At 37.6% G+C, this 27233-nt stretch overlaps 1 protein-coding gene across 2 annotated transcripts; it reads right to left on the bottom strand.

The window, feature by feature from the left end:
- Positions 1-789: 789 nt before the first annotated feature.
- On the bottom strand, positions 790-27233 carry LOC121426202 (ras-related protein M-Ras-like). Of its 2 annotated transcripts, none has more exons than XM_041622414.1 (6): positions 27114-27233; positions 8329-8923; positions 7447-7600; positions 7025-7124; positions 4445-4527; positions 790-3734 (listed from the first exon to the last, which is right to left on the bottom strand). In XM_041622414.1, the coding sequence occupies exons 2-6, from the start codon at positions 8522-8524 to the stop codon at positions 3674-3676; spliced, it is 594 nt and encodes a 197-aa protein (XP_041478348.1). In that variant the 5' UTR covers positions 8525-8923; positions 27114-27233; the 3' UTR covers positions 790-3673. The 2 variants fall into 2 exon arrangements, with proteins under 2 accessions (XP_041478348.1, XP_041478350.1); XM_041622416.1 differs by lacking the exon at positions 27114-27233 and adding an exon at positions 10660-10682.

Here is a 27233-nt window from a genome sequence, read left to right as displayed (position 1 = left end):
TTATCATCTTCATTAGAATATGAATGATAAAATGGGGTGAACAAACAGATGGGGCCTGCTTCAGATACAGCTGCAATCAAACGCAAGTCTAAATATCAAACATAACTTGGTTTACAACCAAATAAATGTGCAAAACTTTTAGACTTGTGTTTAACTCTTTCTGCAGCAGACCAGAGCTGTGGTGCATTTCACGATGAATGCTGTTCGTAAAGTTACAAATGACTTTGAGAATGACTGCGATTAAGGACAAGCTAAATAAGTTGCTCAATCCATTCAATAAGAGTTGAAATATGTCCTTTAACTTTTGTGAAAACGCATACAGTTTGCTCAAATGTGAATTACAAAGATTTAAGTGTGACTTTGAGTCGCACTTAAATTCCCAGTTACGTATGGTAAAGAAGACATCATCACATTGGTCAAATTACGCGCACAGAACGCGCACTACCGCGCATCCAACAATCAGATTGCGCATTACATTATTATGTGCGCATCGGCATTTGAGTGCGACTTAAGTCATACTTATTTCTTTGTGAAATACCCCCCAGATCTGTAAAAAAAAATTGAACTGGGGGGTGTTTCACAAAGATTTAAGTATGACTTAGAGTCGCACTTAAATGTCATGTTGCATGCAGTATAAAAGGCATGACAGTATTGGTCAGATCATGCCAAGAGGACGCGCACTACTGCGTCTTGATCAATAGGATTGTGCGTTGCATATCATGTATGCATCAACATTTAAGTGCGACCTAAGTCATACTTAAATCTTTGTGAAACACCCCCCTGGTCTGTCACTCATTACCATGCATAGCAGACAGCATTATGAACATTCAACTTCAGAATTATTATCCAGAAAAGTGCCACTTTGTATATTGCTCACTGTCTATAAAAGATGGTGCTTTCGTTTGAACTTTGAATGAACCAATTTCAGAAACTTGTTACTTGTAGGCAGTAATATTGAAAACATTGTTAAAAATCAGAAAAAATGAGTAGAAGAGTAATCGGTTGTCTCATGATGGATCATAGATTGTTTGATCCATCGTGAGACAAGCGATTACTATTTTTCTACTCAATCCATCGCCAGGATGAACGTTTTCCACATCATCAATCAGTAAATTATTTGCAGTTAAGTATGAATTGATCATAAAATCGTAAATATCATGGTGCAGAATTTAACAGTTACAATAGTTCCTTGCAAACCAACATAACACAATGATGTGTACTAGAAGAAGGATATGATTTTCTGACATTGAGTTAATCAGAAACTTACGACTGCCTTTATAAACTTCTCTTTTTAGAAACACATTTCTGTACCCACTGTTAAAAAGCTTTTCCTAAGGCCATTCTAAAAGTGTTTCTTAAAAGGTCACGTTTCCTCATTCAGAAAACAGCACTTGTCACTGCACAGCTGCAAACCTGAGGTCAGGAGGCCATGTTTTGACATGTGGCTGTATACTTCACGGAATGCACATTTTCTCTGAAAACTAAAAGGATGGGAGTGGTCAAAGCACAGACATGTTTCAAAACAGCCTTTCATTTTTCTATTATACAGAAATGTGTTACTTTCTCAAACAGGTTTCAGATGCCACAACTTTGCAAGATTCAAGAATACTTTTCAAACATCATAATTAAAACACCTTTGGGTATGTCTTCTACCAAAAGTACCTTGAAACAAATCTCGAAACCCCAATTCTACCCCAGACTTGAGATGATATACGACTCCTAAAGCTATCACAAATTGCATAGCTCCACCTTTAACAATAAGCAATGTTTTAAAAAGGGGAACATTCAAATTACACCTTACATATATGTATCAATGAAACAAATAAGAACTGTTTTAAGAACAAAATTATAAAATCTTAATAATATAATGTAAGCATATATTAAAATGTACACATTTATACTGTTTATTTTTTTTCCTAAAACCTTCCCAATAAAAGTTCCATAACTATTTCCTTCAACATGCTACACGTACATAAATTTAGGCACTAAAAACGTATAATCTACCTAGTTTCAGATTATAAGAGATTACTTTTATTTTTATAAATAACATAATCTACAATTCAAAAAGAGAGTTGTATAAATACATACATGTATATAAAAGAAAACATAATCATATATACAGTACATGTACTAGGAATTAATTTATATATGCATAGGGTTAACAGAGAAATTCCTCCCAAAAAACTGGAGATTACGTACTGTACAAGAATATGTTCTCAGCATTAAAAAGCCACCTAAAATGTCTAGTGTCTTTTGGCATACATGTACATCAATACCTATATGGTTCAATGAGAATCTAAAGATACACTTATGATGATAATAATAATAACGGCAGATGTACCCACTGGGGTAGCCACTTCAGTTCTGATAACTGTTCTCCCAGCTAGCCCTGCAATTATTATTACCCTGGCTTTAGCTGGGCTGCCTTGGTGCTCAAGCACTTCTGATAAATCCATCAATATTTCAAGTCAATTAAAGATTTGTTTCCATTTTGTGTATTAGCCCAGTTCCGAGTACAATTAACAAAATTATATTTTTGTTTGTGCCTGGGTGAATACGGATTGTTTTCATCTTAAAGTGTGAAGAAAGACTTGAACCAAAACAAAAGAAGGATATTTTAACAAGTATTCGCTCCTTAGTCCATAATGGTTTTTTTTTAATTCCTACAATATGACTGCTATATGCATAAGTAAGTATCAAAACTATCATTAGGTGTTTTAGTTCAGGGTGTGGGCCTTAGTAACATAAAAAATACAAGTAATTGTACAATAATAAGATTTGTGAAGTATACTAGTATTTTGCAAACTAACAAACCTTTGTTAATTTTTGAACGACCATACTTTCGGACTAACAAACCTAATGTTCTTTTCATACGGATCTGAATAATGTCACAAATATTTTGATTTTTAAACCCATTTTTTTCAGATTATTAATTGTCCTGGTATATGAAATAGGCACGCTCCAGAGTAACCAACCTTCAGAATAACAATACTGGAGCCCTTGACATAAAGGACTTGCAACTGTTGGAACTCTGCCATTGTGGTAGCTACCACAGTTCAACGGCCAATCAAAATCAAGGTTTCCATGGCAGTTGCCGTAATGGCAAAGTTACCATAGTTTTACATAGTTCAGTCTTTATGAAATAGGTCCCTGATGATTAGACTTACAGGTGAAACAGAAGGTCCCTTATTCTCAACTTTTTTTTTCATTCACCTGTCATGTAAGCCCTGCCTACTCAAACACTTCAAAACTGTATTATTTATGTTTGAAATGGTGAAAGGACTGTCCTTGGTATCGTTCATAGAATTCTTGATTGAATGAGTGTAATATGAGGTGGTATATTGAACATTTACTGTTAGATATTGGTGCCATGTTTGGCTATCCAAAGCTAAATCAAAGCCACAGTTTAAGTAACATGTAAAGCAGGATTCAGGTTTTGAACCTACTGAGTTGTAACTTAACATGACACAACCTCCGATCCTGGAGTTTTACTGATCAGTTATTTAGACACAACATATCCAAGGCCATCCAGTTCCTCAGCAATTGTGCCTTTTCTTGCATGCGCTTCATCAATCAATAATGACATTGGAGATTTTGTCATCTGGTATCAGACTTACAACAAAAAGAAACTTTCTCCTTCACAAGTCCATTGGCTGCCAGCTTGACAACCATGTCACAATAGAACACAAGTGGAGCCACTTCTGCGTTTCTTCTTTGATTCCACAGGCTGTCTCCTACAAAGATTAAGAGCAAAGAAGAAAAATTGTGTTTATGGGTACATTATCATCATTGGGTACATTATCTACATAGTCTTCGGACTTTGAAACAGAGGGTCGTGGGTTCGAATCCCAGCCATGGCGTAATTTCCTTCAAGAAACTGATCCACAATGTGCTGTACTCAACCCAGGTGAGGTAAATGGGTACCGGTAGGAAGTAATTCCTAAAAAGCTGTGTGCGCTATGAACGCCTAGCTTAGCCGGGTAATATAGGAGTGCCTTGAGCACCTACAAGGTGGATATGTGCACAATATAAGTACCCTACTGTATATTATTATTATTATCATTATCGTCATTATTGTCATCATTATCATCATCAATCATCAATCACCACAACCATCACCATAATGATTGCTAAGAACTTCAACATGTTCTGCACAATCATCATCATCATAATCATTACCACCACCACCATCATTTTCATTATCTTCTTCTTCATAATAAATCACCACCACCATCACCATCATGATTGCTATGAAATTCAATATGTTCTGCACATCATCATCATCATCACCCACATCATTATCAATATCACCACCATCATCATCGCCATTGCCATCATCATCATCATCACCATCATCATCATCACCAACACCACCATCATTTTCTTCATCATCAGCATCACCTCCTGGAAACAAGTTTTCAAATGGACCTGCTTGAGAACTTACCTGATAACTCTTACTACTTCATGGAAGGCTGCGTCAATGTTCTTAGGAGGATCTTTTGCACTTGTTTCAATATATGGAATATGCTGCAGGGCAAACAAAACAAATGATTAATATCAAAACAATCTGTTCAATAGCAACAAGATCAACCTGTCTCACATGAAGGGTTGCCATTATAATTACAAGCTGAGTTATCTAGGATAAGACTGCCACTTTTTAAAATGAAACAATGTAACACAGAGAAGAAATGATAAGACACAGTTCTCATTACAAACCTACAAACTAGTTTACTGGAAGCTGGTTCAGGAAACCAGTTTGAAAGATCGCTTTGCTAGTGTTCGTATTTGATCACCTGAAAGTGGTTTTCAAAAAACAGTTTTGTGCAAAATTTGAAACTGCAGCATAGGCATCCTCCACACGCAGGCGCTGAGATCGCTTCCCGAAGAACGGTTGTGTCCTCACTTACACTAAAACCAGTTAAAGAGGCAAAGCGATCTTGAAAACTACATTGCGAGGTGGTTTTTTGAACCGATTTAGAAGATCGTTTGGAAGATCGCTTCCAAGACCGCTTCGACCATTCTCATTACACGTTAAACTAGTTTCCACTAAACTAGTTTCCTGTAAACTAGTCTTAGGATGGTAGTGAGAACGGTGTCTAAGAATCAATACTGAGTGAAACTCAGATCTCTTCCGCCAAAAAACTTTGATGCATGACTTTGAATCAAGTACACATAAAGCAAAATTTGATATTAGGGTTATAAACTTTATACAACCTTTGTGTTCAAAATATTTGTACAGAAAGGAAGAAGTGCAGATATTTGATAAGTAAGCAATATTTGTATAGAAGGAAGTACAGAAATTTGCCATGCCATGTTCATGATTTGCTAGAACTACCTAGAAGTATTTAAACAATCTTTGAATTAATAAGCAAAGCCACTTGGCACCTCAAGTGTTGATAAACATTGTATTTTTATCATGTGACACTCAAAAACTAAAAGCAGGAATAAATTGGATTGCTTGGTCTCAAAGGTCATTTCTTTTGTGCACTTCCTCATTTTCTACTGATAAAATATTTACATCATACATGCATGTTTCCTCAATCCCCAAATCCACATTTCTCATGCACTTTTGATACTGTTCCTTTTCATTCTTCAGTCAAAAATATTGCTACACCGCAGCTCAGCAATAATCTTTTTATTTTCAATGTTCAGATTTTGAGATGACCAAGCCCCCTTTCCCCCCACCCCCAGGTGTTAGGTGTGCATTACACAGTGGTGTTAACAAGTTAGTCAACCCCACCAGAAAATGCACTCTTTCATGCTGAGTGTTGAATGTAGACAACAATGCTACAATGTCTGGCAAGCCCAGAGAAACTATAAAATGCAGGGGCGGTATTCTGAACATTGTCTTATCTCCATATTTTATCTTTTCTCAGAGATATGACAAAATCGGTATTCTGGTGGATGTCATAACTTTTGTCACAAAAATTGTCATAAATTTTGTCTCATCTCTTTGGCGCGCACCAAAAATATGCGGCTTTGATGCGCGTAATCCTTTTATACAAGCAAAAGATATGACAAAAGTTATGACAGGGGGTAGCAGTCATAAATTTTGTCATATCTTTTAGTACCAAATATCCCGATACCCTGCCGACTGAATGTCAAGCATTTAACGATATCATTTAGATTAGATTGTGGCATAAGTTTCACTCATCATCCACGACAATTTTTAGAATTATTTTGTCATGCTACAATTAGTTAGGCCCTACATATTAATTTCTCCCTTTTTTCTCTGTTTTCCTTATTTTTCTACTTCTCCTCTAAAATCCTTCACAGCTCCCTGTCTCTCTTTGTAATTAAGCGCATCAATATTCGCGTAGTTGCGCGATGCCAGAAACAGAATTGGGGATATCCCCTACCTGTCACGGGGCATTCCTATTGGCTAGAAGGGCTCCCACTGGGAACTAACAATGATTTTGATTGGATTGCTTCCGAAAAGATGGGCAGGAACTTTGAGAGATATGACAGGGAAAAGACAATGTTCAGAATACCGATTTGTGACAATCATAGCGGTGTCACATCTCGGAGAGAAATGACAAAATTTATGACAAAAGTTATGACAGTGTTCTAGAATACCACCCCAGTATTTTATGACCCGTCTTCACAATTAGATTTCTAAAATATGGCAGAATTTGAACACTTACTTTTAACTGTGTCCATTTTCTGGTGGAGCTAACTAATGTATCCTTCAAACCCACACATTATCCAAATTTTGTGGACACTCTCCTTTGATGGTAATTTTGTACATGTCATAATTTTGTCTGTGCAGTTTATACCCTCACTGTTCCAATGAATATTAATTGGCTGAAACATTTTCTTTGTCTTGCGACACAACAAATATCCCGTCTCTGCAAACAGTTTTAAAACCTAATCTCATTTCATTTTTAAACAAAATGTTGCTGAGTTTTGATGTGCTACACTGAATGTCTGAATAAGCTTGTTTTTTTTTTATAACTACATGACTTGTATTTTATTTCTCTTTTCCAACATATTTCCACAGTGATTCTTGGAATTTAATATTTACCCCTAGTTCTGCAGCTACGTTCTTTCCTTCTTCCTCTGTAACTTTCCTCTGATGGACGAGGTCAACTTTGTTGGCGACCAGGATCATTGGATATGAATCTCTGTAAACAAAATATATTGATTACAGAAAGTTATAAACAGCTTAAATCATGTAATTATACCAGTATTAGGCAGCACACAGAATTAGTAAGTAAATGATAATGTAGACATAGTTTCATTTATTGATACAACACTAAATTTCCATTTCAAAGTGTTACAAAGGGACAACAAAAAGATTTAATTTATGGGGGAATGGAATCATACAATTTGCAACAGGATTATAAGTACAAGAACTTTATCAAAATGAAATTTCAAGAAAAATAATCAAGCTCTCTTGATCTGTGACTAAAAAAATGCAAATGAACATAAACCATGATAACTTACTTGTCTTTGACTCTGAGTATCTGAGTATGGAAAGCTTTCATGTTCTCGTAGCTTGCTCTATCGGTGACTGAATAAACCAGCAGGAAGCCGTCACCCGTCCTCATGTATTGCTCTCTCATTGCTGAAAATTCCTCCTGACCAGCTGTATCCAACACTGTAGAGAAAAGAAAGATAGGAAAATGAGCAAATCATTCTGAATTTGCTGTGCTGTATTGCTTGGGAGAGGAAATTAAGCTGCTTTTAAGGACAATGTAAAATTGATTTGTAATTCAGCTTCCTGACTGAGCAGCTACATACAGTATTCCAATTGAAATGAATCAGGTACTTTCCCTATCAAATTTAGTCATTATTATCAATATACATGTACATCAAATACTGTTGATGCTATTAATCATTATCAAACTAATCTTTATTATGATTATGGTCATAATCATTGTCATCATCATCATCATCACCATCATCATCACCAACATCATCACCATCACCGTCATCATAATCATAATCACAATCCTCCTCTCATCACCTTCATCATCATCATCATCACCATCACCACCATCATCATCATCATCACGATCAATATCATCATCATTCATCACCAACCTCCTCCTCATCACAATCCATTATCAAAATGTGTATCATTATTATCAGCCTTATTATACATGCAATCCAACTATTAATTTCTTGATCAATTTTGATATACCACAATTACCATTATCAATATAAAGTGGAATTTCTATGCTAATGCAGATGAAAATTACATATACACTATTAAACCTGTTTTGCACAATGCCCACTATTCACAGACCACCATCCTTCAAAGCTGTTCAACTCCTATCTACATGCATAGTATACAAGCAAATAATGCTGAATCAAAATACGAACCATCTAAAATACACCAATCCCCATCGATCTCGGTGTGCTGAATATAAGAATCCTCAATGGTTGGATCGTAGTCCGCTACAAAGAGTTTTTGGAAGAACTGAATTGTGATGGCGCTCTTGCCCACGCCTCCATCCCCGACCACCACCAGCTTGTACGTGGTCAGGTTCTCGCGTGAAATGTCTGATAACGTCGTCATTACGGACTCCTCTTCCTCTCCCAACTGGACAAAGATTTACATGTACTTTATCCCACCTCTAAGCACGATCGGCGTTCCTCTTAGGACTAGCCAAATGACAGCATCACTCCGGTCTTGTATGTGAGATGGTAGCTGCTTTTAATATGACTGTTGCTTGCCACCATCACGGCCCTCCACTATGGAGTTTGAAGTCTGTCCGGGTCTTGATAAACCACTCACTTTACCATCTTAGCTGGTCCTTTTTATCATCACCATCATCATGTACATGGTCTCAGCAATCAGAACTCTGGGGTGATATCTTCAAGGATGATGCAGTTCTTCACTGACTTTTATACACGTATGTACTGGTATGTGGGTTTTACATCCTCTCCATGTTCCGTTTCTCCTGAATATCAGCCCCTGCATCAAACAAAATCCACACAAACAGGCCGGGTTATAATGACTCCAGGAAATGAAGGCATAACGATAAAAGGATGTTCCAGGAAAAAGCCAGGGCCGAAGAGAGAGGAAGAGAGAGGGAGAAAGAGGTGAAAGCAAAAGAGAGTAAAGGAAAGAAAACACTTTACATGTGTATAGAGAGTGTGAGCATGAGATGGGGTGTGTGTGTGTGTGTGAGAGAGAGAGAGAGAGAGAGAGAAAGATCAGGAAGATACATGTATCAGGAAGAGAGCACTCAGAGTAGGAGGATAGAAAATGAGAGAAATAGATGCCACAAAAATAGGTGGAACAGGAAAGTTTTAAATGTATGTACTCTGTAGGTTTAACAGACATTTTCAGAAAATGGTATAAATGTAATTTTCAAGAAAATTATACATTGTACATGTACATGTACATCCTGTAAACATTTTCCATATATTAAGTACAGCATACATGTATGTTGTGTGCATGTTCCCATATCAACCCCCCCCCCCCCCCCCCCCGAAAAAAAAAACATTTCAAAAAAAGGAAACTTGACTACACTGTAGCTCAGATGGATATTATTCAAAACCAAACTGGAACAACATATTTTATGAGCTTTTGCACCACTCACTTGACTTTACTGTACATGTACATGTAAGTCCTTTTAATATTGCTTATGATACATGTATGATTCATCCATATCCAGGGAACAGAGACATGATATAAATAGCAATTAATTGTGGGATTTATTTTTATAATTGATTGCAATCACTGTTATTGATTATTACAGTGTATAATCAATTAATTTAAGAATTAGTACCTTGATCAAGTACTATTGCTTCATGTACAGAAGCACACAGCCGCATACATGTACGTGCATGTTCAGTTTACTGTACATCTCTTTAACAGCATGTCAATATTCAGTATAGGACTATTTTCTATACTGTAGATGTAGCCTTGTACATGCATAGGCAACCTGTGAAACTGTATGTAATCAAATGGGGGAACTGGGAATACATGTAAGTAGGCTTTTAAAAGCATGAGTCAACTCATGGATGGAAGGAGAGAGAGAAAAATCAATAAAGCTTTAAACTTTCAAACAATAAACCGGAAAGCTAGCTCTTTACAAATGGAGACTAAAGTCAGTTATCCATGAATGAGAAAGATCTATAGGAAGTCTATGTATATACAAACCACCCACTCTAAAAATCAATTATGGATTAGCAGTAGCACGAGTTCAGTCCGAGCTCTCTCTACTAGTCACATAGGACTGAACATTATGTAGGCAGGCATACAGTACAATACATGAATATGAGCAATAAAATGTTCTCAATGTACATGTACATAATTTTGGGGAAGTTCCCCCTGACAAAAAGTTTATTGTAAAAAGAGCAGAAAAAATAATAATAATTGCCAAAGGTTTGAGAAAAATCCATCAAAAAATAAAAATTAAAAAAATTAAAAATGAACCAATTAGCAGAGAACAAATGGTTTAAGAGTAGAAGAACTACATAGGATTAGACCCCGGAGGGGGGGGGGGGTGGCACTCAGTATATGTGTATTGGGTTTGTGCCGCGGAGGGGACCTCCATTTTTACACTCAAATTTCCGATCCACGGCACAGCATCTTTATCTCATAGAGAAAAAGAACAAAGACAGCCGCTCCAAAGCATAGCATTAGGTTTCTACTTATCAAGAAAAAAAGAAGAGAGAAATCCGTTCCAAAGCTTTGCATACATGTAAGTTTCGTTGCGCCGTTCCGGCCGCATTTATCCGCTACTTTTTGGTGAACAGCGGCCCCAGAGCGCTTTCCGACCATCGCCTCTGCGAGAGCGCACCCGGCGGCCGGGCTACATGTACATGTAGCTGCATGCAAGTATGCCAGTTCCATAGGGATGCATACATGTACATGTAGTGATGTACGTACGCAGGTGACCAATTCCAAGGACCATCCTTTTTACAATAAGTAAGCCCACTCCAAGGTCCCCTTTCTTGTCTAGACCGTGGCAAGTACCCCCCCCCCCCCCGGGATCATTAGACCGTGTGAGATGAAACCAAATGGAAAACTTGGTAATGGGGTTATGACAATGAAGTGGCAATATACCACACCTACTGCAGGATGCTACATACGCACTTGCCCGATTGCCCAGGGCAAGTAAAAGTTAGGGTAGGGCAAGTGTTTTGAAGTAAAGACCAAAACTACTTGCCCGTATTGGGCAAGCGAAATTCTCACAGTAGAATGACCAAAATTAGGGTCGATATATGATTTTGACCCTAATTTTAGTTATGAAGGGCGAGATAAAATAAATTTGGAAAAAGAAATGCAATAACAAGGTAGATCGGTTCATATCAAAAGAGAGAAAAAGGTCAATGGTTTATAAAACTGCAAAACTTTCTTTTAAAGATGTAAAACTATTTTTCAAGGATTTTTTCGGGCAAGTGAAATAGATTTTCGGCAAGTATATTTCAACTATTTAAAAATTTACTTGCCTGACTGGGCAAGTGCTTTCAAAAAGTTATGTAGCACCCTGCCTACTGTACAATATGATACTAGATAAAGTTCCCCATGTACATTGTATCCTGCAACACGATTCTCACATACCTGCAGTACATGGAGACCAAATGATGGGCATCATTCTTGCAAGCTTTCATTTGAAATTTCTCTCAATCTACATGTACAGTATATCAACTATCTAACTTTATTTGTACACCTTCAAAATTGATACTTGGAAGCAAATCAAATAAAAACTACTGAAAATTATGTACAGTGTAGTCCCCAAAAAGCGCCTACATTGTAATATGAGCCCTTGAACCTAAAGGAATTTCCCCTCAAAATTACATCACTTCATTTTTTTCAGTACTTGTTCAATTTTCACCCTCAAACAATTATTTGTACACTTAAAGGCCTGGTCACACCGCCCGAGCGTTGTTGGAGCGGTCATGGAGCGGAAGGGAAAGAGAGTCGAATTTCGCTCACAAAATTGGGAGAAAAAAATTTAAAAAAAACAATCGAAATCGAAAATGGTGAACGGTAGCGAGCGGTGATGATTTTTTCTCTCCGCTCCACGACCGCTCTGGACAACACTCGGGCGGTGTGACCAGGCCTTTACATTTCAAGTCCATCTTCACTGTTTAGACTTTAGAGATATTACATGTAAATACTCGTGCACATACTATAGGAATGGTTTATCATACGAACTAGGGGACTGATCTGCCAATTGTACAAATTTAAGAATACCTCCTTTGCATAATAAAAGATCCAAAAGACCTGTATTTCACTATTCAACCCTGGCTAAGCCTTCAATACAAAAACATGCCTGACCCACCAAGTACTAGCAAGAGACTTAAAGAAGAATAAAACATTAAAGTGTACATACTAATTGTTTTCACCTAAAAAATCACATTTTGGGGAAAAGTTCTTAAAGTGGTATGAATTTTATGTTTTTACTTTGCTTTGAACAAAGAGGAAAGTATGATACACATGTACTTCACTTGTCAAATATTAGTTATTAAATAAAAATATTCTTTAAAAAAAAACTTATTTTCTCTATGATTGAATCATTGTTTTAATAATGGGTGTACAAATGATTGGTTGATACACTGTACTTTCACTTTTTTACATATGTACTCTCCCTACATTTTATAGAGTACATGTACACTATTAAGTGCAAATTTTAGAGCACATGTATGGAATTTGCAAAACATGATCGATGCGAGAATTGCTGAAGATTTGTTAGAGTATCATCAAAATTGAATAATATACAATGTCCATGAAGAGCTGTTTTATGAAAGTGCGCAGTATCTTACATTTCAAATTCAAAAAATCATTTTGCTTCAATACACGTACCTTGCGCAACAATCTACATAAAATGTACATGTACAGTAGGCTATGTACATACAGAGAAAAAATATTTATTTGTTAATTCAAGCAAAACTTGCTACGTTATACAATGAATTATGTACCATATTTCTCATCAACATTCAATTATGTTTTTCAATGCCACATTGTATGCCTTTTAAATTAATTCTCTTAAGGGATGGTCCCGGCTGAAAGTATTTCATAGCTTTAGAGTAGAATTCACTAAAGCAAAATGCCGAAGATTTCATCAAACTCGGATAACAAATAACAAAGTTATTAAATTTTAAAATTTAGCAATATTTTGTGAAAACAGTCATCATGAATATTCATTAGGTGGGCTGATGATGTCACATCCCCACTTTCTGTTTTCATATTTTATTACATAAAATCATGATTTTTTTTCATTATTTCATACTTGTGTGAATAATACGTCTCCCTATAATGAAATAAGTTGCAGCAATAAATATCTAATGCACTAAATCAGTTGTCAATCCGATTTTTCTAGTTCTTGAGGGAAAAAATTGAATAAACCTAATAAAATACAAAAGAACAAGTGGAGATGTGACATCATCAGCCCACCTAATGAATATTCATGACGACTGTTTTCACAAAATATTGCTAAATTTTTAAACCTTGTTATAAATATCCGATCGTAATGAAATTTTTGGCATTTTGCTCAGTACACTGTAAATTCTACTCTATATATCAAGCTATAATTACTTTCAGCCTGGACCATCCCTTTAAGTCAACTTGTGAAATTTACTGGACAGGATGTGGCCTTATTTCTACTGAAAAAGAAATAACAAGGACATGATTATTAAACATTTCTCTCTCTCTCTCTCTACCTCTCTCTCTCTCTCTCACACACACACACACACACACATCATTTCGCAATTATGCACTAATAATTATTTCTTTATTTGGGCAATGATGTCATCAAGGTTTGCATGAAAAGGGATTTCTATTATTTAATATTATCAAACAAAAAAGTATTGAGCAAAGCCTGAGCAAATCAATGCAGTACTACATTCAAAATATTTGTCTTGCACATTCTCATTTAAAAAATAGTTCAGTTACATGTACAAGTAGGCCGCGTTTATGCTTCCACTTTTCAGGCCACAATCAGCGTTTCCGTACGTGATCAGTCCAAAACATGGTTGCGTCCATGCTTACTTTCATTTTAACGACGTTTCACAACGCTGATCGTAAAGACGTAAACTCACAAAAATGTGCGTTTGTAAACGTCATTTGACCAGAATCAGGCTTTCTGGGGAAGTATAAACAGAACCACGATCGTAAACATGTTTAAATGACGTCATTTGGTACATGCTTATAATACATGCTTGAGCAGCGCATTCGAGCTTTCGAGACAGGAGCAGACCTATTTCGTGGTACAAAAACTTGAGTTTCCAGAATGAATGTGGATTAAATCGGCGATTTTGGAAATAAACTCACTCTAGGTTAATTGAAATATAGTGATTAAAACATGTAGTGTCTGAGAACTGAGATTTAATGTGAGGCTGTGAGCTTGTTCACTGACTTTACAGTTCCATGCAAGCTTTATGCAGATGTTACCATGTACACGGTGATGGAATTTGGTACACGTGCACTGACTTGACAGTGCGTGTACACGTGTATCCGAAACGGGCCTACTTGTTACATTTGCATACTTGTGTGATAATTGATTTAAGTTCTAATTTTTCATCACAATGAATGTTGAGCAATTAAAAAAAACCTGGAACTGGAGTTATGAGGAGACATTGCCAGATGCCCCAGTAGCATAAACAAACACATGTAGATGTTTTATTATTTTATTGTGTATACTTACAATATTCTTTTTTCCTCACAATTCTCCTCACCGTGGTGGACATTATATGACAGTCAAGTAGCTCATGCAATGACTAAAGTATTGGAAATTGTTCGATGTTTCAATAACAGTCAACGTACCTTCCCCATAACAACACTAAAAAAAAAAATTTACATGTAAAGGGCACGCCCAATTTGACCTCGCTTTCCTGCTTAACGAAAATTACGATGCGAAGCCAGCTGGAGTTTGTGATTTCACCTCTGAAAAGTAAGGCATAAACAGAATTACAGCATTCCCAGAACCACATTTACGATCAGCGTTCTGAAACGACTTTTGAAAATGCTGATTCTGTCCTCGCAATGGAAGCATAAATACACACTTTTTAGTTTAAATACAAGATTTCACCCAACATTTCTGAGTAACAATCACAAGATTTATAATATTTAGTTAACTATTTTCCCAAAGGCACTTATTTATGGGTCAATTTATTAATCCTCTCCAATGGAAAAAATGCTATGTTACTAGAGTTTGTGCTCCTCCTGGCCATGTGCACTGGGCTGTGAATCATTGTTTATGCTCAGGATCTGTGCTAGGGAACGGTCTCAAGTAATACATGTAACTACACAAACAGTATCCCCTTGACACTGGTAACCTTGAGCAAATGAGCTAAAAACTCACTGGGGGCCTTATTTACCCCAGGGCCTTAATTACCCAAGTCTAACCTAGAACCTTATCTACATGTATCTATTGTACATGTACATGTATGTCAAGCTTGTCCAATGTCTGTATACAGAGATGCCATGGCCGTCTTTATTATGGTCCCCAGTAGTGATGCATTGGTCATGTACATGTATGCTCCAGGCTGGAGATATATTTATATCTCAATGAAAGGAGTAAAATCCACAAAGCAAAATGCTGAAAATTTGATCAAAATCGGATAACAAATAACAAAGTTATTGAATTTTAAAGATTGGCATTATTCCAGTGAATCAGTTCTAGGCATAATTTCTTTATGAATATTCATTAGGTGGGCTGATGTCATATCCCCACTTGTTCTTTTGTATTTTATCATATGATATTTGGTTTATTAAAAAAAAATTCTACCAAGAACTGAAACAATTGGATTGACAACTAATAAAGGGCATTAGATATTTAGTACTGCAACTAACATCATACTGGGGACACACCATAATACACATACATGTACATGTACATGAAAAAATGATAAATTTATGAGTTCATGTAATAACATTAAAGAAAAAGGAAAGTTGGGGATGTGACATCATTACATTAGTGTCCCCCCCCCATGAATATTTATGAGGATGTGCACAGAACTGTTTTCACAAAATATTGATAGAATTTAAAATTCAATAACTTCGTTATTTGTTATCTGATTTTGATGATATTTTCAGCATTTTGCTCTATGAATTTTACTCTATTTATCTACATGTCGATAGGTTTTCAGCCCGGACCATCACTTTAAAGAAAGAAAGTCATACAGTGAAGTCAATTGTTAATACGCTGATTGTGGACACACCCCTTCTATCATTCCTCTCCCAATTAATTAACTTCAAAATTGATCATCCCTTGTCAGACATTTTATCCGACAGGTCCTATGGAACTGTGCCTCTCAGCCAATCAAAATCCAGAAAAGTTGTCAGATCTGACAACTTGCCGAACAAAAATGTTGATGAAACACTCCCCTGATCTTCATACCTTTCCGAGACAGCTACACTACCAGTCACAATTCTTTGACTCGCTATTACCTGTTTCAGCCTGAGAACAATAGAATCTATTGGTCTCTGTTTGAAACAACATGTTGACTGTTTATTCTTATTCTCAGAACGCTTATTACATGACCCATCCACATTTCGCACTTTTTGGTAACAAAAGATCCTGTTAGGAATAGTCCACTATCAGCGCATTAATTTCTTTCATGCAAATGTGTAGTTTAGTACCACAAAGATGTGCAATATACAGAAATGTGCTGTAACGCACATGGCCGACATCAATAAAATGTACTTGTCAATGCAACATTTTAAATTTCAAGGATAGTTTTGGTGAAGGATCATAAAATCCAGTTGTATGGGTCGTGGCTATTGAATAACAAGAACTGATCATAATGCAATATGAGAGTGGCAAAATTTCTACTTGAAAATGTCTAAATTTTAAATAAACTCAGAAAATGAAGTCATTATCCTCGGCTGAATTTCACCGACATCTTACTCAATCTACCTATTCGCAATGTTCAAAAAGGTCATTTTTCACAGCGCCCACTTTCGTCCATGACTGAGCATTTGTTTTTCACGTGACCGATATCTACTTTACTGGAAAACAAAATTCTTCCGCGCATCGCCTGCTATCGCTAGGCTACACGGAGTGCATGCAATGCTTTAGCATCCAAATTTCACCGCGAGTGAGCGCGGGAGCATGGCCGGGGAAACGCCGAGCAGCCACTGTCGTAAAGTTGGTTTGTATTGAGCCAGAGGAATTGGAGGGATTATCTGTTGTAGACTTACCTTCGCTATGCTAATGCCATCACTCAGACTTATATTTATATGTATTTATATATATATATAGTGTACCTATATCCATAAAATAGTATCGTTGAGGTTCCTGAGAAGATTTTGTAGAGATTATAAGACGACTACAATTTCTGCAATAGTTGGTCGAACAACCAAAACACAGGACACCGGATGCGATGCACAAATCGCAGCATCGCCTGACGATGTGTACGGCGGGCCGGCCGCTGACATTCACATCATACTCATCCACGCGAACACTTCTGACCGCATGTAATACGTGCCGCAGAAATCTGCATTCTCTTTCTTATCACATGTGACACACAGCCGCCTCTCGACCAAATTACTTTTTCTAGACTCTGTAAGCTCTGCGACTCTGTAAGCTCTGCCCTCACACATTTTTCTTCAAAGAACAATTTACATGACTGGCGTCGTCATGTGATTGTAGTCTCAATAAAATTCAACAAATTTCTCCTTTCTATTGTCTTATTGCTGACAGTTCTCCCCCTAAACATGAGGTGGGGGAGGGGACGGTGCTCCCTAAAATTTTTGTTGATAACTTTTTTTTGCTTGTCAATTTTCTTTCCTGCATCCCTCCTAAATTCACGTGGACCCCCCTGAAACGTTTTGTGTCCCCCCTAAAATTTAGGTTGATAACCTTTTCTTTTTTTTGCTTGTCAAAACTTTTTGGTGATCCACTCCTAAAACTTAGGTTGACAACCATTTTTTTTTGGGGGGGGGGCTGTCAAATTTTTTACCTGTGCCCATCCCAAAATTTCAGCTGGACCTCCCCTAAATTGTTTGGCTTCCACAGCCAAAGTGTTGCCCCCTCCTCTGTATTTCCATCTAAATATGTAAAGCATTTTCAAGAAACAACATTTCAACTAATGTAAAGAAAAAAAATGCACATTTTCGAAATGGCAATTATTGGGACTTTGATCCGTAAACAACAAGAGACATCCTTTTTTATCATTATCTTATAAAGTGCTTTGCAGATTTTCGCCTGTATCTTTTGCTGATAAATCTCTATGATCTTGGCCCAGGGCCGGCGCTAAGACTCAAACGTAATATTTTCACCTGCAGCCTACCCCCCCCCCCCGACCAGCAAATCGATACTTTTCTTTTGGGAGGGGGGGTGCAAAGTTCCAATGCATATCTAACTGTATGTATCACAATCCTGATCGCAAAGAATTCCATTTCGAAAATATGTAAAGGTCACGATGGAGAAATAGGCTTTGTGTATTTACATATACTACATCTCTTCTATTTTAGCATCTGACGTGGCATACCTAGGGTTTTCCAATGAGGGGGGGGGGGCAATTTGACAAGTAATAAAAAAAAAAGTAAAAAATAAAAAAAAAACGTCTTCAACCACAAAATAAAGGATTTCGTATCAGGAAAAAAAATTGACAAGCAAAAAAAAATTAAAAAAAAAAAGTTCTTCAACTAAAATTAAAGGATTTCGTACAAGAAGAAAATTTGACAAGCAAAAAAAAAAAAGAAAAAAGGTCTTCAATTTCAAAGGCACGGGCCACTTGTTTGTCATCACGCATCAGTTGTGACTCGTCGGGGGGGGGGGGACATGGGTTGTGACTCGTCAAGGGTTGGGCAGTCTGCCCCTTTGTAGGTTCGCTAATGTCCGCTAATGTCTCCAAGGTCTCCCCCCCCCCAAAAAAAAATAATAATAATAACATTACACTCGAAATTACCAGGAACTGATCGCTTCTATCACCGACATGCTGTATAAATAGCACTGACCAAGTTCCCCCATCTATCTCTTACCCCGTTTTTTTTTTTTTGTGGGGGGGACAGAATCATATGCCATTGTGGTACTAAATCAGGTGCACAATACGTTCGGCATGGCGGGGGGGGGGGGGGCACGATATAAAACAAGTCGGGAGTCAGTTGATATTGATCGCGCTTCTTGCGCTAAATAGCCATATAAAATGACCTGAACATGGAAATGGAAATTTATTTGACGACCGTTTATACAAGCTATAGGAATTCACGAAAAGCTAGCGGATCGCTGCTAGCACGAAGCGCGAGCTGATATTGTTTGTATTCAAACCTGACAATAGTACATTGGAGGAGGCCTACATACTAGCTTGTTTTGCAATCATGCCGTGGAATCTATATAATTAACAATTATAATAAGTAAACAATGCGAGAGCGAAGCGCGAGCTGTGTTTTTTGAATAACTATATTGACCCCCAAATCGAACGTTTGACATGTAGGTTTGTGATGAAAAGGATATAAAATCCAAGTACAAGTGCGAGCTCTAAGCGCGAGCTTGTTTTTTGTCAGACTGGGGTGGCAGAATTACCGGGAGAGTGGAGCACTTGCCACCCTTTCCACTAAAAAAAAAACATAATTTTTTCAAATTGAAATGTGCCTTACAAAATTAATGCCCCGTTTGAAGTAAAACAAAATACATTTTAGGCTAGAAAATGACAAATTCTGGGCTGGCGCTTCGCGCTCGTACCAATATTTGTTCGTGCAATAATCATCCTGTTCATGGTTACATTTCGTGATAATTATTGATATTCTGATGTGAAACTGGATAATTTAAGTGCAGGCTATCGCGCATGTTTAAGATTTAGACCTAGAATTTGAACATTCTGAATACATTTGTTTAATGGAACATTATGGAATACAAGTATACAATATGAACTTGGCAAATCAAAGAATGTGACCACGCAGCGTGAGCTCAAAATGCTGATATGTATAGACCATAAAATTGATATTTTACAGAGCACTTAAATTTGTAAATGAAAAAAAAATGAAAGCTCGTCCGAGCTAAAATATGTTTTGTATATTGACTTCAAAACTTGCTCCATATCAGCCTATTGAGCAAGATATTAATCTATTCGAACAGTTTTTCTTGCGCCAAGCACAAGCAAAACTTTTATATGGTAACATGAAAGATTTGCAAGTCTTCCCCTCACATTACATTCACTCGTCTTCCTCCTCTTATTTTCCTCTTCTGTCTTTCTTTTCCCTTTTTGTTTTTCTTTCTCTCTTCTTTTTGCTCTGTCAATTTTTTTTCAGGGGGGGGGGGCACGTGCCCCCAGGCCCCCTCTCCGTAGCTACACCACTTCGGGTCAGCGGTCACTTCGCCCCTGGATTCGCCAATGCCCAATTTTGAATGATCCTGCATGTCTTTATTACAGAACATTTTCATTTTATTTAATCCCATTCAATATCATATCTATCAATAATTGTCAATATACATGAACCTCTATGAAGGGGCTAGTTTTTGCTTGTATTTCCGCTCAGAGTTTTAGAAAGATGCAAATTGGTCGCATCCCCTGCCATTATTTTGGACAGCGTAGGTGAACCCCTTTTCTTATCAATCATGGCAATAATTCTGGTTAAGTTACCAAAGAACGATCGGTCAGAATAATTTATGTAATTAATTTTCAGTGATATCGAAGTTGAATGGCCATTTTCAAATTAATGAGCTTGCGTATAGGCAAGCTCGTTAATTTAAAATGGCCATTCGTATATGTTTTTTAGCTTATAGAATAGGAAGGAGAAAACAATATCATTTTGGATATTGAAACAAGGGGAAGATATAAAGAGGGGATGCAGGTGGCAATTTTCGTAGATTTAGCTATATCGTGCAGGACTCTCTGGAGAAGCATGTATACTCAAGAAACTAGCCTTGGTAAAAAAAAAAACGGGAATAGATAGATAAATAAACAAATAAATAAATAAATGAATGAAAAAAATAAATGTAAGCCTATGTCTTCTATGAGCAACTGTAAAAATATACGGGGTGCGTCTCTGCCCGGATCCGCCAAAGATGATATGCCATGAGTGTCGATCGGGGGGGGGGGGGGGGGTGGAGATGGGGAAATATACCCCAAAAGAATTCAGGTGGGGATGGCTTGTAAAGTCGCACCCCCCCCCATTATATTGAGGGCATCGAAAAAAACAGTATATCTCCAGAAAAAAAAATCGATCTTATAAAAATACATGAAATCAATAAAAAAAAATGTCAACACAGAAATACACAAAAGAAAGAAAAACAAAATTTGTTTTCCAATTCAGTTATACTTTTTTTCTGAAGTTGACAAGTCTGTTTTGAAACAGTTACACATTTATCTGTAAATGATAAGTGAACTTGCCGATATCTTAGGGTAATTTCATGAGCCATGAATAAATGCAAATGTTTAGGCCCTCTCTCCATTCGATGGTGCAAAGGTAAAATTGTATTAACAACAAATGCATTTTATATATGTTATCTGAATTCATAGGCGAATCTATAGGGGACGAGGGGAACGATTCCCCCGCTCCTATTTGCGGAGCAAAAGAAGAAAACGGGGAAAAGTTAAAGAGAGGAGAAAAGAAAAGGAAAATAAAAGAAGGAAGACGAGTGAATAGATAAGACGATGGGAAGACTTGGCAAAAAAATATTTCATGCCACTATTTTCGATCGCGCGAAGGGCTCGTATTGCTTGTTCGATGACCCGTATCTTGCTCAATAGGATGATATAGAACTAAAAATATCAAGTATTGAAGTCAACATACAGAACATATCTCAGCTCTGACATCGAGTTTGAGCTTTCAATATTGCTACATAGTGCTTGAAATAGTGCTTAAATTACCCCTTTTTCAGACCCGAAGAAGAACAAATATTTTCAGCTCACGTTTCGCACTAATGATTGAGATCGGTTAAATATTAAAATTTTTCTGCCCGCAGTTCGCGCTGGCATTATATATGTAGGAAGAAACCAAATTGTCCAGATTTCATGACTTACAAAGCATGAATTGAGAGTTCTATTTTTAAGTCAGAATTTCATCTTTTTTCTGCTCGCGCTTCGCGCTCGCATTTATCGTTTAGCTTTATATCCTGTCCTTTTCATGATTACAACAAATTGTTAGAATTCCATTGTGTCAAAACGTCAACAAATTTCAGATGTATACCTATCCTGTTCATGATGAAAAAAAATCAAACGCTCAGTGCTCTTTCTCACTTCATAAAAGATGACGTATGGAATATATAGGCGAGTATAAAGTCAGAGATCTTATCATTATGAGCTACGTTTCGTTGACAAACCAAAATTACACTTTTATGTCGGTAATTTATTTTGATTATTTTTTCCTCGCTCTTTGCTTGGTCCGTAGAAGAGGTTGAGGAGTAGCGATTTTGTAAGTCGTGTAGTTGAACAAAGTAATATTAAAAAAGAAAGTGTTTTTATAATGACCTATAGTAAAAAGTATTATTTTAACATTATTTAAAATTTTGTTGCAATTTATCGATTGCAACACATTTTTTTGCTTTTCTCTCATGAAAACAGTCAGATGGACAATTCTGATAATATATTTCTCCCTTTTATAATGAGAGGTTGAAATTGTTTTTCATTATGTGAATGGATTGTTTGTAAAAAAAAACAACAACAACGAATTTATACTGCGATGAAGTCTTGAAGTCATCCTTGTTGACAACGCGATCCAGTTATTCCCTTTCCTTCAGTTCTTTCTTTATCTGTTTATCTATTAATCTATATTTTCTTTCATTGCATTCTTTCTTCCTTTCTGTCTCAATTTCCCCTCGTGCAGTTGTGAATTGAATGGAGCGGTCTTCCCTGCTTTGTACAAGGCCCATTCCTTTTTTTTTTCAATTTACTCGCTGGCGGATTCGCCGCGGCTGCATGTGCTGGTCTATTTTCAGTTGGTATGATGCCAATTCGTCTAATTATGAACTGGTCTACTGGGGTCTACCATCATCAGTTCGTCCACTCACTGTTTTGTCTAATAACCAGTAAGGTCAAATACCCATCTAAAGTCCATATACCCCCGTATTTAGTCTAATTGGACTAAAGTGTGAATTGGTAGAAATGAATAAAAATAAAAAGGGTATTTGACCAACTGGTTATGAAATGAATGAAAATAAAATGGGTATTAGGATAGACCAATTGTTTATGAGACGATTTGGTCACTGTGATAGACGAAGATGAAATGACCAAATCGTTGTTAGACGATCGAAGTGGATGGACGACTAAATGAGGATGATCGAGAGGACGTTTTGGCAACACGAATTGGCACTTTACCGCTGTGCTTTACGGTGGGTACAAAAACAATGATTAAAAGAGGCGAGCGTGCCCCCCCCCCCCGAAAAAAGCCCCGCACAAATGAAATAAAAGAGGAAAACCCAAAACACGAGGCCTATATTCGGGTCGCTCTTTATAGAGAATGTAAATTCCTAAACATCATCCCTCACATTTGGAGATCATGCATATAAAAGATAACACTTTTGCGATCCAAAATAAAGTCGTGTCATTTTTCTATCGCCAGTTATGAAACATGTCTATGTCTAATAATTGCATATCGTCATACATCGAATCCCCGGGACCCACAAACTTTTTACTCATATAGTTAGTATAGCTTATGTTAATTCTAGGACGTATGTGAGATATCATCCATCAAAATATGGAAAATATACTCAACTCGAATGACACTATATATACAGAACTTTATCAAGTTACTTTCCATTTCCATATTTGAAGCTTGGTATCATATAACCTCGATTGAATTATTTCTGCAGAGGACACGTATACATGCATGTAGTGTGGGAACATAACCGTGCATATAACGCATACATAAACCCATATAAATGTCTATATACATGTATATGGCCTTTCCAGTAGACCGATGCATAATGCATTGAACTCTGCATGACCTCGTCTGGACTAGCAGTATATGACCTTATTACGTAAAGTTCATCTGCTCTCGAATCAACACAATTCCCATGCATAGTACACCCATAGAGCTGTTACACATAAAAACAACTTCATGTAGTTTATGATTTCAGACACGATCCACACAGTGATGGTTTGTTTCTAATTTTTTTAGCGAGTAAACACTCCTGTAAACACTGCATATCCAAATATAAATTGCCCCCGTCTTTTGGCAATTAGAGATCAGTTATTCAAATACACTCATTGTAGCATATCGTGGTTCCACTTTTTTTTTAATGGGATGATGAGGGTTTGTTTATCGTCGGGGTTTAGTCGTCGATTGGCAATGAATCTAACTTCCAAGGAATAGGAAATCAAGGTGCATTAGCTATAAGACTAAGTTCAGTGAGGTACGTATCGTTCAAGTATTTTCTTTTGTTCTGCTCTGCCGTTTGTTGTCACGTTATGCAATAGTGCGTATACAAAACGGGCTTAGCAAAACTGAGTGACTATAGACTGGACAACTCCTCTTTTCAGCGGACTACATTTTGTTCCCGCGTACGTAGCTCAAGCGGTTGTGCGTGTATACTGCAGAGAGCTAGCTGGAGGCCGAGGCAGTGCATGCAAAATAAATGCGTGGATTTCGGTGATAGAGGGAGGCAGCTCGCAACCTGCTTGCCGGAGATCGCGCGTCAGCTCGATAATTCTGGGATACCCGACAGGGTTAAATTACAAGGGAAATTGCAAAATTAATTATGTAAAACACCATTTCATTTCATGTCATCCACATCATGACTGTTTTAGGGCATAAGCATTCATATAATATAGAAATTAATTAGAATGGTGACAAGCAGATTTTGAGGAATTTACCAAAACTATCCACCCTCTTTAAGTTTCATAAAAAGATTTATATAGGAAGATGACAGGTCATGAACAGAGAGTGAACTAGGAGAGAACTGAGCACACAGAATCTACTACAACGTTAAACTAATAGTATACATGAATAGGCCTGGGACTTTCGGGTTTTTTTCTCTTCGGGTACCCGTGGGAATTTTCGGGCGGGTACCCGAAAATCATGTCGCTCGAAATATGGCTGATTAAAAACCCCATAGGTGACGTCATCGCAAGCCAATTTATGAATGAAAATATAGTAAGCATGCGCATTGCAAGCCTCCCGTGCCCCACGCACTATTCCATCGAAACAAGTCTGCAATACCGGTACTCTTGTCACCTCGTACCCAAATCGACCTAGAATTCCACTTTTCTATATTTCATATGAATTATAAAAGGTATTCTCAGAGGATCTGTTTTCTCGCCGATACTGCACAGATAAGCAAATTTTTATTGCTTCTTGCTTTTCCGTCAAAATCTTACGAAGTAGCGTCGATATTACATCGTGTTTGTGAGTTTGTAGAATCTATCGCTACGTGAACAAAGTCATTTGATTTCCGGGATTCGGAGCGTCAAATGCGCCAGCCAATCACGATCGTGTTATCATTTTCGGTTTATGATGAACTGAAAATGGTATCAAGGACGTGATTGGCTGGCGCCTCGTATGCTCCGAAACCCGGAAATCAATTGACTTTGTTCACGTAGCGATAGATTCTACAAACTCACAAACACGATGCAATATTGACGCTACTTCGTAAGATTTTGATGGAAAAGCAAGAAGTAATAAAATTTGCTTACCTGCGTGGTATCGGTGAGGAAACAGATCCTCTCAGAATACCTTTCATAATTCATATGAAATAAAGGAAAGGAATTCTAGGTCGATTTTGGTACGACGTGACAGGGTATTGCAGACTTGTTTTGATGGAATACTGCGTGGTGCTGAGGCTTGCAATGCGCATGCTTATTTTTTCATTCATAAATTGGCTTGCGTCACAGTGGCTGGATGACGTCACTGCACTGCAAAAGAAACATGGCGACGATTGAACGATCTCAGTCACATCATCATCACTTGAAAAACTAGTATATTTATGGATATTTCGAGGGTAATTGGTGAGATTCAAAATGAGACTTGTGTACTTTAACTTTTGTGACGAGTTACAATCATGTCTTACACAACGTAATACAAATCAAATGTACGTTATACTGGTGAGCAGTTTTCGGGTATCGGGTATTGATTTTTCTACCCGGGTACCCGAGGCTTCCGGGCGGGACCCGGGTACCCGGGTTTTAGTCCCAGCCCTATACATGATGATGTCCTGCTGGGGAAAGTAAAAACAAAAAATTGTCCTCTTAATACACAAACATATTATTACAATTTATCAAGACATAATTTGTCTTGAGTTTATGAGGATATCCTTGTTTTCTCAATTTCTGTGACAATCCTTTTTTTTTTTTAACTTAATTTTACACAAATGATGTACGTACGTACTGTACGTGTAGAAGACTAGTTAATGCACCCTTTCAAGAGAAGCCCCACCTGATCCCCAATCGGATCTCAAATACAGAGCTACCAAGTCTCACGCATTGTGAGTGAGACTCACGCATTCAGGGTCCGTCTCACGATCTCACGCATGGCACCGATTTTTCTCTCGCATTGGGACCCGACAGAAGAAATAGAGAAAAAGTAGCATTATTCGCTAGATTATACAACTGGCCGGCCGCCTTCGCGTCTAGCCAGGCACGCGAGACGAATCGAGAGTGCAGTCAGCATGGTCAGCGCACAGCTAGTACGTGATACGATGAATCGCGTGCGTGCATCGCATGGTTTTGTAGTATGGATCGATATCATGATGAAGCCCATATCTCATGCGCAAGCGTTGCGCGCGCACCTTTTGGCAACGTACGAGTGTAAGTACTAGCCGCGCGCACGCAGAGACGCCGAGTCATGAAAATCTCACGCATAACATTTTTTTGAACTTGGCATCTCTGCAAATAACGGCTTTAGATCAACATTACTTTAGAATAAACAACGAATTAGGCTACAACTCAACTCGTATACATACGGTACCGTACAGACAGTCACTCACAGTTACTCAACACAGTGGCAAATTCATGACGTTACTTGCTAAAAAAAAAAGAGGAAGGAGGTTCTAGAGAAGGGTTTTGCAAGCAAAACACAACGCTTCAAGATAAGCAAAGGATTGTTAAATTAACACAAGCAAACGTTTGTCGTTTCAGAAACTGGAATAAAAGTAAAGGGCCGGACCAGGGGCAGGCCGCGCCCCGGGCCCGCGGCGGCGGCCCCGTTCGGTCAGCCGACGCTCCTCGATTCGATTCCATCCCGTCAATCCTCATCTCGGAAATCCATGGACATTACCAATTCCTGAAGAAAAGGCATGAGAAAAGAACACAATCATTTGCATACTTACCGATATTTCACTGGACAGAAAATGTAGAACTAACGTTAGAGTTGTAGGCCTAGAAATTCTGGGCCTGCCAGATTTCAGCCAGAACTCTTTTCACTGAGCAGTGATCTTCGACAGTATACC

Source organism: Lytechinus variegatus, chromosome 13 (genome assembly GCF_018143015.1).
Source record: "Lytechinus variegatus isolate NC3 chromosome 13, Lvar_3.0, whole genome shotgun sequence".
NCBI lineage: Eukaryota > Metazoa > Echinodermata > Echinoidea > Temnopleuroida > Toxopneustidae > Lytechinus > Lytechinus variegatus.
This window is presented reverse-complemented; position numbering and strand designations above follow the sequence as displayed.

Excerpts from the sequence above, each read along its gene's own strand:
- LOC121426202 (XM_041622414.1), bottom strand. The coding sequence starts at position 8,524 with ATGACGACGTTATCAGACATTTCACGCGAGAACCTGACCACGTACAAG. Across the intron at positions 7,125-7,446 it reads ATACTCAGAGTCAAAGACAA|AGATTCATATCCAATGATCC; the intron begins GTAAGTTATCAT and ends TTTTGTTTACAG. Across the intron at positions 3,735-4,444 it reads GAAGTAGTAAGAGTTATCAG|GAGACAGCCTGTGGAATCAA; the intron begins GTAAGTTCTCAA and ends TAATCTTTGTAG.